This window comes from Ictidomys tridecemlineatus, unplaced genomic scaffold, assembly GCF_052094955.1.
Source record: "Ictidomys tridecemlineatus isolate mIctTri1 unplaced genomic scaffold, mIctTri1.hap1 Scaffold_130, whole genome shotgun sequence".
Classification (NCBI taxonomy): Eukaryota; Metazoa; Chordata; class Mammalia; order Rodentia; family Sciuridae; genus Ictidomys; species Ictidomys tridecemlineatus.
Window position 1 is genome coordinate 182,646 of NW_027521170.1, and position 15,633 is coordinate 198,278.

The 15,633-nt window shown below is 39.1% G+C and overlaps 1 protein-coding gene across 9 annotated transcripts in view; it reads right to left on the bottom strand.

The window, feature by feature from the left end:
* LOC144372555 (transport and Golgi organization protein 1 homolog) overlaps window positions 1-15,633 on the bottom strand; it is a 137,846-nt gene that overhangs the window by 75,664 nt on the left and 46,549 nt on the right. For 4 of the 9 annotated variants that reach the window (XM_078035885.1, XM_078035890.1, XM_078035889.1 and 1 more), the window contains 3 exons: window positions 12,471-12,585; window positions 11,530-11,683; window positions 8,000-8,165 (listed from right to left, as the gene is read on the bottom strand). The exons of 2 other annotated variants lie outside the window; for them this stretch is intronic. In XM_078035885.1, the coding sequence (XP_077892011.1) occupies window position 8,000 (1 nt within the window). In that variant the 5' untranslated portion in view covers window positions 8,001-8,165; window positions 11,530-11,683; window positions 12,471-12,585. Of the gene's footprint in view, window positions 1-7,999; window positions 8,166-11,529; window positions 11,684-12,470; window positions 12,586-14,286; window positions 14,459-15,633 lie in introns of all 9 variants that reach the window. 3 more of the 9 variants (XM_078035892.1, XM_078035887.1, XM_078035884.1) reach the window with 2 other exon arrangements.

Genomic DNA, 15,633 nt, shown 5'->3' on the forward strand with positions numbered 1-15,633 from the left:
TACATTAAATAAAAATATGAATAGAACGAAAACAAGAAATAGATAAAAATACATCATGAATAGTAAGCCAAGAAGAATGCAGAGGCTATACTAACATCAGATGAATTTAATTCAAGATAAAGAGTTTTATAAGAGATAAGAAAGACATTTCATAATACCATAATGTGTTTTTAAGAACACAGAAACATGACACCATACAACCAAACATTTATATGCCCCAAATATATGAAAGCTGACAAAACTGAAGAGACAAATCTATACTTTGAATTTTTAACACCCTTTTAACAACTGATAGTAACACTATAAAAAAAATCACTAATGATACACAAGAGTCTGAACAAAACTATCAACCACCTTAACCTTATTGACATTGACTGACAATGCCCAACAACTCCAGAATATATATTCTTTTCTAGTCCTCATGGAAACTTGCAAGATAGGTTATATTCTTGGCAAAAAATTTTAAATATTGAATTTCAGTTTGTTTGCTGATCACAGTAGAAATAAATGGGGTATTCTTTAATAAAACTGGTCATTAAATAAAAGCCCTACAAATCATCAATAAACAGTGTTTTAGTTATCTATTATTATATTTTTAAAAATTCCAAAATTTAGTGGCTTTAAAAAATAACCATTTGCCGGGAGTGGTGGTGCACACCTGTAATTCCAGTGGCTCAGGAGGCTGAGGTAGGAGGATTGAGAGTTCAAAGCCAGCCTCAGTAATGGCGAGGCACTAAACAACTCAGTGATACCCTGTCTCTAAATAAAATACAAAATAGGGCTAGGGATGTGGCTCAGTGGTCGAGAGCCTCTGAGTTCAATCCCCACTACCAAACAAACAATCATTTTATTTCTCATAATTTTGTAAGTCAAGACTTTAACCAAGGTTCTGCTCCAGTGTCACCTAGGCTCACCCATACAGCACACGCCTGATTTAGACTACAAGGTCTGAGATGGCTTTGTATGTCCGGAACTAAGGTGCTGACTGTTGGCTTTATATAGTCTCCCTTTCCATGTGGTCTTTCATATGTCAGGGGCTTTCTTCAAATGGACTCTTCCTCCAGTAAGATAGCCTGAGCTTCTTTACAGTGTGGCACAGGGTACCACAGAGAAGAAAAAATGAGTTTGTGCCTTTAAAGGATACAGTCAGTCTTTCCTCAAGTCTCAATCTTGGGTAGGATCTTGGTCCATGCATTTTGGGGGAATTTATAGTTGGATGACATTTTAATCTACATTACTATGTGAAATGTCTTTGTTTTTATGATTTCATTTTTGCTACATTGTTCCTTTTCCATACAATTAACTACAATATAGGATAATCTATTAACGATAATGTCTCTTCAATTGGTTATGTGAAGCTTGCTCTATAATAATTTATATAGAAAGAACTTATGGGAATAATATTCTCTAAATGACAATTTCCTGATTTAAAAACATATAATTTGTAGCCAGTACAATAGTGCATGCCTATAATCCTAGCTACTCAGGAGGTTGACAAGTAGGAGAATGGTAAGTTTGAGGAGAGCCTGGGCAACTTGGTGAGACTCTGTCTCAAGAAAAATAAAAAAAAACAAACATTAATGACTGCAGATGTAGCTCAGTGGTAGAGCACTCCTCAGTTCAATCCTCAGTGCTGGGGGTTAAAAAAGGTCATTCATCACCATACTAAGACACTCCTTAGAGAAAAGTAATTGCAAGAACATTGTTCTCCTTCCTTGGGATATGTTTTTTTTTTTCCTAGATTGGAATCTAGAAAGCCTTTTGTGTGCTTTATGCTCTCATTATGGTTATGTGGCTTTTTAAATCTTGTTCATGCCATTGGATGTAATATCAGATTTTGGGGTTTTTTTGGTGGTGCTGGGGATTGAACCCAGAGCCTTGTGCATGTGAGGCAAGTACTCTTCCAACTAAGCTATATCCCCAGCCCCAGTGGATTTTTTTTTTTGGAGGGGAATCTCTTCTCAACACATTTTGTGCCAGATTGTACTTGAGAAAGGGAAGTGATATGTACAGCATGGAACGATATTAGTTTCTGATTTTCCCACTTTTTAAAATCTTTTTTAAAAAATTATTTATTTTTAATTCTAATTTGTTATATATGACAGCAGAATGCATTATAATTCATATTACACATATGGTACACAATTTTTCATATCTCTGGTTGTATACATAGTCACATCAGTTGTGTCTTTTTTAAGAGAGAGAGAGAGAGAGAGAGAGAGAGAGAGAGAGAGAGAGAGGGAGGGAGAGGAGAGAGAGATTTTTAAATATTTATTTTTTAGTTCTCGGTGGACACAACATCTTTTTTTGTATGTGGTGTTGAGCATCGAACCCAGGCTGCATGCATGCCAGGCAAGCGCGCTACTGCTTGAGCCACATCCCCAGCCCCTAGTTGTGTCTTTATATGTGTACTTAGGGTAATGTTGGTAATCTCATTCCACTGTCTTTTCTATCTACTATTTAGATGTATTTGAGAACTTTAAGAAAAATCAGAAATACTCTTTCCTATTTTCATGAAATCATGAATTTTTAGCCATATAAAATCTGTCCTGATGGGTTTTGGTTATATTTTTATACCTCATGAAAAGAGAAGAAATGTTTGCCAGGACAAGCCTCTAAACTGGAAGCTAATAGCCATGTTATCTTGTGTGCTTTCTTCCTCCACATCATCACTTAGGTTTGAGTGAGGCCAAGAACTAATGACACAAAGAACAGAAGGAACTTTTCTTGTGATTACTGTATATTGTTTAAAGACAGCAAAGAATCAACTATTTGTAGCATTTTGAAAAATCCACATATAAATTTTTACTAGACTTTAAAATTTCTTCTTTGATACTCTGGTTCTACTCAAATGGTCCACTCTCAGAGGGGAAATTCAGAGAATCCTGGGAGAGTCATTATTTGTGAAGTCATAGTTATGAACAAAATCCTTTCTTGCAAAGACTTTCAAGCTGCCTCCCTTTAGCTTTCACTCATTAGTGCTGGTTGATACCTGATGCTATTTAAAAAAAATCTTATCCTTATCTCACACATCCCTCTCACAAATATTGTAGAAGTACATTGTGATCCCATGAATCTTTGTCCATGGCCATCTTTCCCAGAATTCCCCAACTGTCTCTCATTTCACAGGGTTTAATCAACCTCCTTCCATCCTATTTCATATAAAGTAATCAACATTCCTTATAAAAGCTAACAGCACTTGGGTCCCCAGAACAATCCTTGTTGAGAAGGAAAAAAAGAAATTCATGACCAAATAGTAGAGAAGGCAGCCGAGTCACTTAAAAGCTAAAATTGTAATAAAAGAGAAAAGAATGATCAAGGAACCAATTAAAAGACTATTCATGTATTTTTCTCCTAATAACCATCAGCCATGCTTCTGTTTGCACAGGACATTGGAAAGCGAAGCAAAATCCAAAGGACCACCAGGAAAAGTAACATCTTACTCCCCTAGTCCAGCTGCTGACCCCTCTCCACAATCTCTATTTGCAATGGAAATCTTACACCTTCTGGATGAGACAGAATGATGTAAATCGCTGGCCAAACAAATGAAAAGGCAGCAGCCTATTGTTAGTTCCTGGTTCACTTCCATTAACCAGTACCGGCTCAAGGGGCGGGCAACTCCATTTCCACCTTCAAAGGAGGAGTTGGGCGGGGCTAGGTTTTGCGCATGCTCCCAAGGCAGGTTTCTGGGCATGCTCACCTTACCATATAACTGTGCTTTTTAAAAAACTTGGCATTAAAGATAAAGCAACCTTACTTTATACTTAATTGTGAATGGGCTGCTCTAACTACTCCTCTTTCATATTCATTTGTTATTTTTAACCATGCTTTATGTCTTCACTCTGTTTCGAAGAGGCAGCTGGAGCCCACAGGTCTAGACCCTCATCTGGGTCCTGCCAGAGGAACCATCTACCACAAAGAGAATCAAGACAGTCATCGAAGACAACATTCCAAATTTTTATCCAAGTAGAGAATCCAACAGTTAAACTGTCTGCAAAAATGTAATTTTTTTTGTAGGTAGACTGAGATATATAATTATCTTTCTGAAAACACTGCAATTTTATTTTGTTCTAGTAAATAAAGTCAATCTAGATGAGTACAGAAAAGGGTGGAAACTTGGTACTAAGGTAATCAAATACAACTTAAAAATATGACCACACACATCTATTTTTTCTCTCACCCAAAACAGCTAAAGGACAATACACAGATTTCTAAAAAGATATATGAGGCAATGGTAGATGAAACAGTGCACGAATTCTTTGGAAGATAAAAAGTGGATAAAAAGAGGACAACAGATTCAAAAGAGCTGTGGAACCAAAACACTGGTATCTAGCTGGGGCTGACTGCAGGAACTGAAACCCTTTCAGTTCTCCAAAAACTCAGATGCACAAGCACAGGCACCACAGTATGGAGGAACTGAGACGATCCACACACCAAACACCAAGAGCATCATGTGCCCTCAGCTCCCTGTCTTTCCAATTTAAACCACCAATTTCACTGTAATGGTATAGGACTCGTCTTAGGATACAATGAGTTGTCCAGTGAAATCTTCAAATCTGACTCCCCCAGTGCAAAAGCTGGCTTGCCAACCAGTGCTGTTGGCATGAGGCCCAAAGGCCACCCACCTGTTCACAACAGAGCTGCCTGTCAGCTTTGGGGAATTTCACCAGCACGATGATCAGAGGACACCAGATGTTTCAGATAAACTGCTAACAAGAACGAGAGACTCCAAAAACAAAACTTTTAAAAAGAGGAGGAAGAAGGAAAAGCAAATAGAGGAAAAAGAGATAATACAGTGGGCAGGGTAACACTTTCTGAAAGATATAATAAATATCCTCCCTGAGATATATTTTAAAAAGCTATAATAAATGTCCTCGGGGAGGATATTATATCCTTGAAATGGGAATAGGATACGATTAAAACAACAAGCTGAGAACAAGAAAAAGTTCTTGAAGAATATAAATTCCTTTTAAGAAGGGAATGTGTAGATCTTTCCATCTTCTAAGATCTTCTTTGATTTCTCTCTTTAGGGTTCTGTAGTTTTCATTGTATAGATCTTTGACTTCTTTCATTGATTCTCAAGTATCATTTTTTTTTTTTGAGGTTATTGTGAATGGAGTAGTTTTCCTCATTTCCTTCTCAGAGGCTTTGTCACTGATATACAGAAATACCTTTGATTTATGGGTATTGATTTATATCCTGCTCCTTTGCTGAATTCATTTACTATTTCTGGAAAGATTGACCTTGTTCTTGGATAGGCAGAATTAATATTATCAAAATGACCATACTACCAAAAGCGCTATATAGATTTAATGCAATTCCAATCAAAATCTCAATGGCATTCCTCATAGAAATAGAAAAAGCAATCATGAAATTCATCTGGAAAAATAAGAGACCCAGAATAGCTAAAGCAATCCTTAGCAAGAAAAGTGAAGCAGGGGGCATCACTATATCAGACCTTAAACTATACTACAGAGCAACAGTAACAAAAACAGCATGGAATTGACACCAAAACAGACTGGTAGACCAATGGTACACAACAGAGGATACAGAGACTAACCCACAAAACTACAATTATCTTATATTAGACAAAGGTACCAAAAACATGCACTAGAGAAAAGATAGCATCTTCAACAAATGGTGCTGGGAGAACTGGAAATCCATATGCAACAAAATGAAATTAAACCCCTATCTCTCACCATGCACAAAACTCAACTCAAAATGGATCAAGGACCTGGGAATAAAACCAGAGACTCTGCGTTTAATAGAAGAAAAAGTAGACCCTAATCTCCATCATGTGAGATTAGGCTCCAACTTCCTTAATAAGACTCTTTTGGTGCCAGAATTAAAATCAAGAATCAATAAATGGGATGGACTCAAACTAAAAAGTTTCTTTCTTCTCAGCAAAAGAAACAATCTGTGAGGTGAATAGAAAGCCTACATCTTGGGAGCAAATCTTTACCCCTCACACATCAGATATAGCACTAATCTCTAGGGTATATAAAAAACCTCAAAAGCTAAACACCAAAAAAAAAAAAATAACCCAATCAATAAATGGGCCAAGGACCTGAACAGACACTTCTCAGAAGATAATATACAATCAGTCAACAAATAGATGAAAAAATGTTCATCATTACTAGCTATTAGAGAAATGCAAATCAAAACCACTCTAAGATTTCATCTCACTCGTCAGAATGGCAGCTATTATGGATACAAACCACAATAAGTGTTGGCGAGGATGTGGGAGAAAAAGGCACTCATACACTGCTAATAGGACTGCAAATTGGTGCAGCCAATATGGAAAGCAGTATGGAGATAACTTGGAAAATTGAGAATGGAACCACCATCTGACCCAGCTGTCCATCTCCTCAATCTATATCCAAAGGACTTAAAAACAGTATACTACAGGACACAGATGCATCAATGTTTACAGCAGCACAATTCACAATAGCTAAACTGTGGGACCAACCTAGATGCCCTTCAATAGATGAATGGATTAAAAACTGTGGGGTGTGTGTGTGTATGTGTGTGTGTATGTATACACACATACACACACACACACACACACATACAATGGAATATTACTCAGCAATAGAAGAAAATAAAATCATGGCATTTGCAGGTAAATGGATGGAATTAGAAAAGATAATGCTAAGTTAGCCAATCCCAAAAAACCAAATGCTGAATGTTTTATTTGATATAAGGAGGCTGATTCATAGTGGGATAGAGAGTGGGAGATGGGAGGAACAACAAGCTCTAGATAGGGCAGAGGGGTTGGAGGGGAAGGGAGGAGGCATGAGGTTATTAATGATGGTGGAATGTGATAATTATTATCCAAAGTACAGGTTTGAATACAGGAACTGGGTGTGAATATACTGTGTATACAATCAGAGATATGAAAAATTGTGCTCTATATGTATAAGAATTATAATGCTTTCTGCTGTCATATATGAATAAAAATTTTTAAAAAAGGTCAGTAAAACCCTCTCACACCAGCCCAGATTGACTCCCTCTTGCTGATACAGGAGAACAGTCATTTTAAAAATAATCATGAGGAAAAACAAAAAACCCTTTCAAGTCTGAAATTCAAATATTTCAGAACAGAAAATGGACAAAAAGATAAATATTGGGGCTAGGGTTGTAGTTCAGTGGCAGAGTGCTTACTCAGCATGTGTGAGGCACTGGGCTCCATCCTTAGCCACCACATTAAAAAAAATAAAATAAGGGCATGCTGTCTATCTACAACTATATATATATATATATATATATATATATATATATATATATATATAGAGAGAGAGAGAGAGAGAGAGAGAGAGAGAGAGAAGGGGGGGCCACCAAATTTGAGAAAAAAGAAAAAGGAAGAAAAAATGATCTCCTACACCTCATGGGTCTTTTTTTTTAATATGTATTTTTTTAGTTGAAGTTGGACACAATGCCTTTATTTTTACTTTTGTTTTTATGTGGTGCTGAGGATTGAACCCAGGCCCTTGCACGTGCGAGATGAGTGCTCTACCGCTGAGCCACCACCCCAGCCCCCCACCTCATGGGTCTTAAACGACCTAAAGCACATGACATAGTCAGTACTGTTGATGAACACAATAAATGTCCATAAATATCAGTTGCAATTTAAAAAACATTCTACTATTGAGAAGAGGAATCACTGTGCAAAGCACCACCATAAAGATAGGAGGTTTACCAAATAAACTCCAGAGAAGATGTCTGCGTCAAGGGAGAAAAGGTTCAAATTTAATCCTTGAGACTGACAGGACCATAAACATTAATATCATCACTTGGATTCAAAGTCCAGCTTCAAGGGAACAAGGATTACTCTGGTAGTTCTTGGACCAGGAAGCCTTAAGAATGTCATCAGATGACTACAGGGCTGGGTAGGAAAGAAAGGTCCCAGAGCAGGACACAGGACTTCCTGTGGGGACGCATCTCACTCACACCCTACCTTGAGGTGATGAAGTCACTGGCTCACCTAACCCCAACTCACTTCCTTCCTCCTGTTCTCTGATCCCTCCTCCAGCTGCAGGCAGGGCATCAGAGGCCCACTGGCTATTCTCTGTCTCTCCCAGGATGGACTCCAGGTCTACCTCCTCCAGGGTGCTCCCCTCAGAGGACAGCAGTTTATCCAAGCCAAATTTCAGTATGTCACTCAACTTGAATGAAGAAAACGAGAGATCCAGTTAGTTCTCATGAAAACACAGATGAGGATGTGTGACTTGCTAAGTGTCTAAATGATACCAGGTAATTCTTTCCCTGATGGACTTTCTTCTCTTCCATCACAAATGACACCTGCCAGGCTGTTTTGAAGTTGGATGAGGAATAAGCAGAGAGGTGATAAATGATGATCAGAGATGTTGACTTTGACAATTATTTACAATACCAAAAAAAATTTGGGCCTCCAATTTTTTTGAGGAGTGGGGGCAGATAAAATGATTCCAGCATCTTCTATAGCACTTCTCACCAGCATTTTTTACAGGCACTTCCAGCAGTCCTGAGAGAACTCAGAGAACCTGTTGGCTACCTTCTTACCTCTCCCACTGCCAAACTCTTATAAAGAGAAGGTGCCACTGAATACCTCATCTCACCATGAGCTGCCACCTGTCCTTGCCAAGCCGCTTTGCTACTACAGTGGTTTATGGGATCCACTTTGGCAAAACCATAACCACCCTGATCACCAGACCCAAAAGCCCTTTCTCAATTTCAATCTCCCTGGATAGTCCTGCGGCACTCCCCATCCTGCCCTCTTGCAGGATATACTCCTAGGGGATATACTCAGCCTACTTTCTATGGCTACAGGAACCAGAATCTTAGATAGTGTTACCTGGCTTTCATTTGCTACTTGCAACTCTCCACCTCCCTAAGTACTATCTCTTAGGAATTCTGAACCAATTGGGATCCACATCATGGGACTTCATTTTCATTTTGCCCTTTTAGATTTGGTTAATTATCTCTAGATTGCCTATTCTGTAACTTGGAAACTTTAGCTTGAAAATACCCGAGATGAAAACTATGACAAAAACTAAGCAAAACCATACCTGTTATATTTATATTTAACTTTGGTGTACATATATATAACCAAGCCAAATGGCTTTGGCATTTAGTACCCAAAACAGAAGAAAGCCAAGTATTTATGATGAGGCTCAGTCCATACTGGGACACTTCCCTCTTCCACTCCTTGGACTATGTCTCCTGGCTTCCCTCGCTACTGCTCACTCACAACATGTCTTTAAGGAACTACCCATTTTTTAAATGAAAACCACTTTATTATAGTAACTAAGAGCATGTAGTTGGAAGTTAAAGAGTGCTCAGATTAGAGTCATGAATCTGATGTTTGGAAAATTTCTTAAGATGGAGGTAAAGACAACATCTATCTCATTTTTTTGTTATTCTTCTTCTAAAACAACTGGAAAAAGTGCACGTCACACAATGCTTAGCACACAGTACGCATTCAATAAGTGTTCACCGCATCTTTATCTGTTCTCTGTTTCTGTTGTGTTCTCCTTCTAAAACAAGGAACCTGCTTTCCTTTTTCAGGACTTCACTGCTCTATACTGCTTAGATTTATCAAACCAGAACCACGTCTTTTACTATTAGATTCTTTTAATAACTTAAAAAAATGTCCTGCTGTATTTTGAGACAAGGCAGTGAGTTATCACCCTTGTTCCTGGCAACCATAAATAACTCACAGTCTGGTGGGGAGGAAAGAATCAAGACAGAACCAGAGTGTGATTTCTTGCCATGGCTTGGGCAGGAAGTCCCACCGAGGTCCTCTCCACCAGCCCATAGTTTGTACTGGCCCCAGGATCTGGTCCCATGGCAGAGCTTTTGCCTGTGCATTTCACAATGATGTGCTAGCAGCCAATGCCACAGGGAAACCCCTGACTGAATGCCTGGAGCTCCCTCCACTGGGGAAGCATCTCCTATAACTCCTGATGCCTGTGCCTTCACAACAGCCCATGATGAGCTCCTCTCCCAAGGTCCTGTGAAGAAGTATATTTAGAAACCTACAGTGTACACGCACCTCTCTCTCAAGCTTTCACCTTCCATTTGAAATTGCCTCTTCAATAGTGTGAAAATAAAATGCACAGCCTGCCCGGCCACCATGACAGATGAGCATGCAGAAGACTCAAAACACAAAAGGCCAAAGACTCCAGTTACTCTCTAAGATAAACTAAAGTCAAGCAAACAAACAAAACCTAGGGTTCTTCTTTCGGGTTCTAGTACCCCCAAATCTGTGACCCTTTCCTGCAGGTGAGTGACTCCCTAACAAAAACAGCACCTTCCCTGTCTGCAATGCTGATGTGTAAAGATACAGATGTGAGAAAACTGCCATTTTTAAACTCATGCTTGGGCTAGTTGTAAATTTGATGATTCTGCTTGTAATACTGTGTAATTTTTCCCTTTCATATACCTCTTGAATTTTTTGTTTGATAAGCTGATCCTTTTAAAGCCTGGTTTTTCTTGCAAATTTTTCTAATTCCTTTCTTTTCTGAGTCTCCCTCTAACAATAATGTATATTGATTTTTACTACAAATTCTGTTGACTAAAGCCTACATTATCTTCATCTTTCTAATTTCTATCCCTGTCTTCCTACTTTCTACTCTCATCTTTCAGGCTTAAAGGCTTAAAGCCATCTTGGAACTTGCTCTCTCTCACTGCCTGCCTCAAAACAATAGCCAACTCCTGTCATTTCTCTGCAGTTTCCTACAGCAGACTTTCCCACAGCTACTACCTTTTCTCAGACATTTATTACTCTCTTCATGCTTGAATCATACTAGATACTAGGGGTTGATCTCTCTGCATCTAATCCCTCAGAAGGACTTGGGGTATATTATAATATAGGTTCAATTTTATCTCAAAGGCTGCTGCTAAGGAATAACTCTAAACCTCCTACCAAAAGAGAGCTCTCTAGGATATTCTAAGCCAGCAATTGACTCCCATCTAATTTTTCCTTCTTCAACAAATTAACTCTAGTGCTTTCATCCCTATATCCTATGGCATAATTTTGAATTCCTAATCTTGTTCACTCATCTCTGAGTATGGAATGAGTACTGTAAGTCACTACTCAAAGGGTCTGGGATTAAGGAGGAGGTATGGAACTAATCATCACTGATTTAAAAAAAAGGAAGAAAAAAAAAGAACTTAAACAAATTCTCTCTGAGGTAACTCGTGGCACACTCATCTTTAGAAGCCATAAAGAGATTAGATCCTTGATGTTCAGTTACATGCTCAAAGTCATACATCCAGTAAGGGATAAGATGTGAATTTCAATCCAAGTTAGATGGTTCAAAGCTCATTCTTTTTATTCTATTTTCTCTGCCTTTAAATGCCACCCTCATTTTTAGCTTGTATGGCACCTTGCATGTAGTTAGGTACTGAGAGGGTAAGAATTAGGCCAATGAAAATAATGTGTAATTTGCAACAATGGGTGGTTAATGCTGGTCCTTTTTATTTGCATTCTCATCCAAAGATAGTACTGGTTATAAATCATGAGACTCTAAAAGGAACACATTTTACCTGGAGGTCAGGATCAGCCAAAGGTTTCTGGGCTCCCAGAGTAAAATGGTCTCTTTCTATGATCGTGTTGGTGAGCTGCAGTTTGGAGGCTGCTTTCCTATAAACTATTTCTTCCACAGTGTCTCGGCCAATCAGCCGGATCACTTTCACAGCCCTGTACGGGAGTCAAATGAGAGCAGTGTTAGAAGTCTGCAAAGCTGGGGAAAAAAGCATGCCAGGAAAATACACCCAAAAGGAAGCAAAACCAAATGCCACATTCAGGGAACAATGAAAAGGACACTGCTCATTGGGACCTGAGCATTTGTTAGAGAAATCTGGCCTCAACTTCTTCCTGAACTTTTCCCCAAAATAGAAAGAGGAAGGAAGATGAAGTGACCACTATTGGGACTTCATCTGTAGCCAGGATAACCCCTGGCAGGCATGTTACCTCAAGTCAAAGGGTAGCTGAACACAACTTTGTTTCCTCTTTGTGATACTGGGAACCCAACCCAGGAGAGCTTTACCATGAAGTTATAATCCTAGCCTTAAAAAAAAAGTTTTGAGACAGGGTTTAGGTAAGTTGCAAGGTTGGCTTTAAACTTGATCTTCCTGCTTGAGTCTCCCATGCTGATAATGATTACAGGCATGTGCACCCACTGGCTTTAACTTCATTTTTAAACTGAATTAGGATCTAACGTGAGAAACATGAACTAAATAAATTCTAAGTTTCTTCTAATCATTTTAGAATTTAACTGTTCTTTTCAACAAAGTGAGTCTGAACTGATCATGGGACCACTGATCCCCCAACATTGCTCTACAAGCCAGCAGCACAACGGGGTTCAAACCCAGTGGACTCTAACTCCAACGTGGCACTGTTGTCAGCAATACACGGTCCACCTTCCTCCCCAATCCACAGCTGCAAGCCAACAGAGCAGAAAGGTGTCAATGACTAACTCACTCACTTGTTCTGGCCAATTCAGTGAGCTCTGGCAGCTGCCCGCAAGTCATTTTGAGGATTAAAATCACTGTCAGAAAAAATAACAGTATCTGCTGCTTTTAAGTTCATGCCAACTCCACCTGAAAACCATACAAAAAAGGAGCATGATCAGCAACACACAAATAAGGAACTAGAAAACACACAAGGCAGGACTGGGTCCTACTGAAAATCTGAAATCAGTCCAACTGACTGGTTTCATGCTTCAAACTGAAATTTCTGCCCCAAACTTCAGGTTTTGACCACCCTACAGTGGTCAAAAGTGCTACCTCACCTTTCATTGCATGAACTGGGAAAATTTAATTATCAAATATAACAGAATGAGAGGTAAGCAGAAGAAAAGGATGCTTAAGTTAATTGCACGAAGACATTTAATATTTGTTTGAAAACCTTGATTGGATTTTGCTTCAAACAGTCTGTGAATAAGGACACAAGTTCTTTCAGAAAACAGCTCCAAAAATAAGAGGTCTGGGGGCTGCAGTTGTAGCTCATACAATATGATAGGTCCTAGCTTAAGTAAGTTCTCTCGACTTTGTGATCTTTCATCCAATTTTAAAAAAATTACAGAAATGTCTTAGATGCCAAGGGCAAGGGTGGGAAAAAACAGAAGGTGTTAGATTCTACGGGGGAAAGGGGTAGATTCTCGACTTTCTTCAAAGGAATTCTCAAGAAATTTTATTCTAAGAAGAAACTAGGAAGAAAGGAGAAAAAGGCACAGGTGGAAAACAGTTTGATTTTTTTTCCTGAAAGGGTAGGTGTATCAGGAAGCCTATGGGCACACAGTTTCAGGGAAGGGAAGAACCAGTCTCACATCATACCATGGGAAGACGCTGAGAGCTAAGGTTCTAGAAGGAAACTAGAGAGTTCCCACTGGTCTTTGACTAGGTTCTGAACACACACCCATTTTCTCCTTATTTTTCCATTAAAATGGTGAAATGTTTCATTTGTAAATGGCAAACACAGTAAAATGTTTGCTTTGGCATATGAGGGAAGAAAACTTCATTTGACAAAGAAAAGAAAATACTTTGAAAATGCTTTGAGATTTAATTAGCAAGTGACCTCACTCAGCACAGCACAGTCATTTGTCAGAAGCTTCCCTGGCTGTCCTTCCTCACCCCATCGCCACCCCTCCAATGCACACACTCTGTGTTATAGTGTGTTTTATGTTACCGAAAGGGCTCTTATATATAAATGTTTCCTTTCAAATACAAATAACTCTGACATGGTTACAGATGTTTAGTTTCCAATTAGCAGTAACCCTACACTCAAGAATGCCCCTCCTTTTGCTCCTGACCTTTTGCAAATGATTTCCCAAAGGAATCTGGCATCCATACAGGAGAAAGAATGGAAAGTGGGAAAAGTGCCAGAACTTTCTGCTTTCAGATACCCTATACTAGGGTACTCTCTAAACCCCATAACCAGGTTAAAAAGCAAAACAGAACTGCTCAAAAGGTAATGTAATTGCCAAAGAAGAAAGAAGCCATTTTTAAAGTAATATTTAATTAAATGACATTAATTATAAAGCAATGATTAAATGTAATTTAAAATTTCCTTCTAGTACAAATTGTTTAAATGGAAGGTTAGATGATAGTTGGATTTACATATATATATACACTAAGCAAAAACACATTTCCAGGTTACCATTTTGCAAGCTATTGAGAGGAGGGAGCTGGAGTAGTGAGAAAATTTAGAACCTAGTGACTACCAGGATAAAAAATTGGAACATCTGGGTTTTCACTCTTGCTTTGGACACTGAGTTTTTTGAGTTGGCAAGTCCCAGTAACCTCTGAGTCTCAGTCCAGTTGAGAGGCGTGCAGTAATCTACATCCAGCCCTTTGATGTGCTCTCCAGGAAGCGCTCCAAGAAGGTGCTTTGGAAACACAAAATTGTTTCGATGCACTGTGCCCATGGCTTGCCAAGTGCTCACACTGCTGAACTGCTGGCCTCTAGGTAGCCCTAAAGAGAGATTTAAAATCATGGCGTAATTCTACACTGTTTTAAAAAGATATGATAATAAACTGATGACATGAAGACAAACAGGTTCTTTCTTTGTCCTCTATTAACAATGATGAAGAAGAGTTTCCAGCCTCTGTTTGTGCACTGCTGGGGGTTGAACTCAGGACCTCACACCTGCCAGGCAAGTACCACTGAACTATATCCCCTGCCCATCTACAGCCTTTCTGAAAAAAATACCCTCCATCTCCCAGACTCCACTTCTTCTGTAAAGTAAAGCAAACAAATTGAGGTCTTGAAGGTCTTATAAACTTTTATCATTGTCTGAAAATCATTTCCTCAATAGCCCTGTGTGTACTCTAAGACCGTTCTGGGCATCTACAAAGCCTACAAGACATGCAGATACTAATGCCTTTCAACTTCTAGTCTCTCACTCCAATAAATTCATTCCATGTTCACTTTATGTATTTATTTAAGATGTGGTTTTGCTATGTTGCCCAGTTTGGCCTTGACCTTCTGGGCTCAAGTGATCCTCTTGCCTCTAGCCGGGAACACAGGCCTGTGCAACCACACCTGGCCCAATGTTCATTTTAATCACATATTTGTTATCCTGGCATTGTGTGACAAGAAAAATGATGTATTTTTAATTACAATACTTGTATTCTGCAATTGTATAGTTCTTGGCAGTTTATGAGATGCCTGTATACCTGTAATCTCTTTACTATGCAACATTCCTGTAGGACAAGAGGGAATTAACAGGTGAAAAATAAAATAAAACTCAGGAAGGTTAGGTAGACCCCCTGCCAGGATGTGTAAGCAGCAGTGCCCAGGACAGAATTGTGATCCATGGCTCCAAGGGAGAGTTCCTTGTCTACCCTAAGCTGTTGTTCACAACAGGAAGTTAAGGAAGCATAAAAGTATCTACCAGATATAAAAACACACGCTCATGCCAGGGGCAGTGGCACTCATCTATAATCCCAGCAGCTTGGGAGGCTGAGGCAGGAGGATCCAAGTTCAAAGCCAGCCTCATCAACAGCAAGGGACTAAGCAACTCAGTGAGACCCTGTCTCTAAATAAAATACAAAATAGGGCTGGGGATGTGACTCAGTGGTCGAGTGCCCCTGAGTTCAATCCACCTTCCCAAACACATACACACACATTCATTTACAAGAATATGG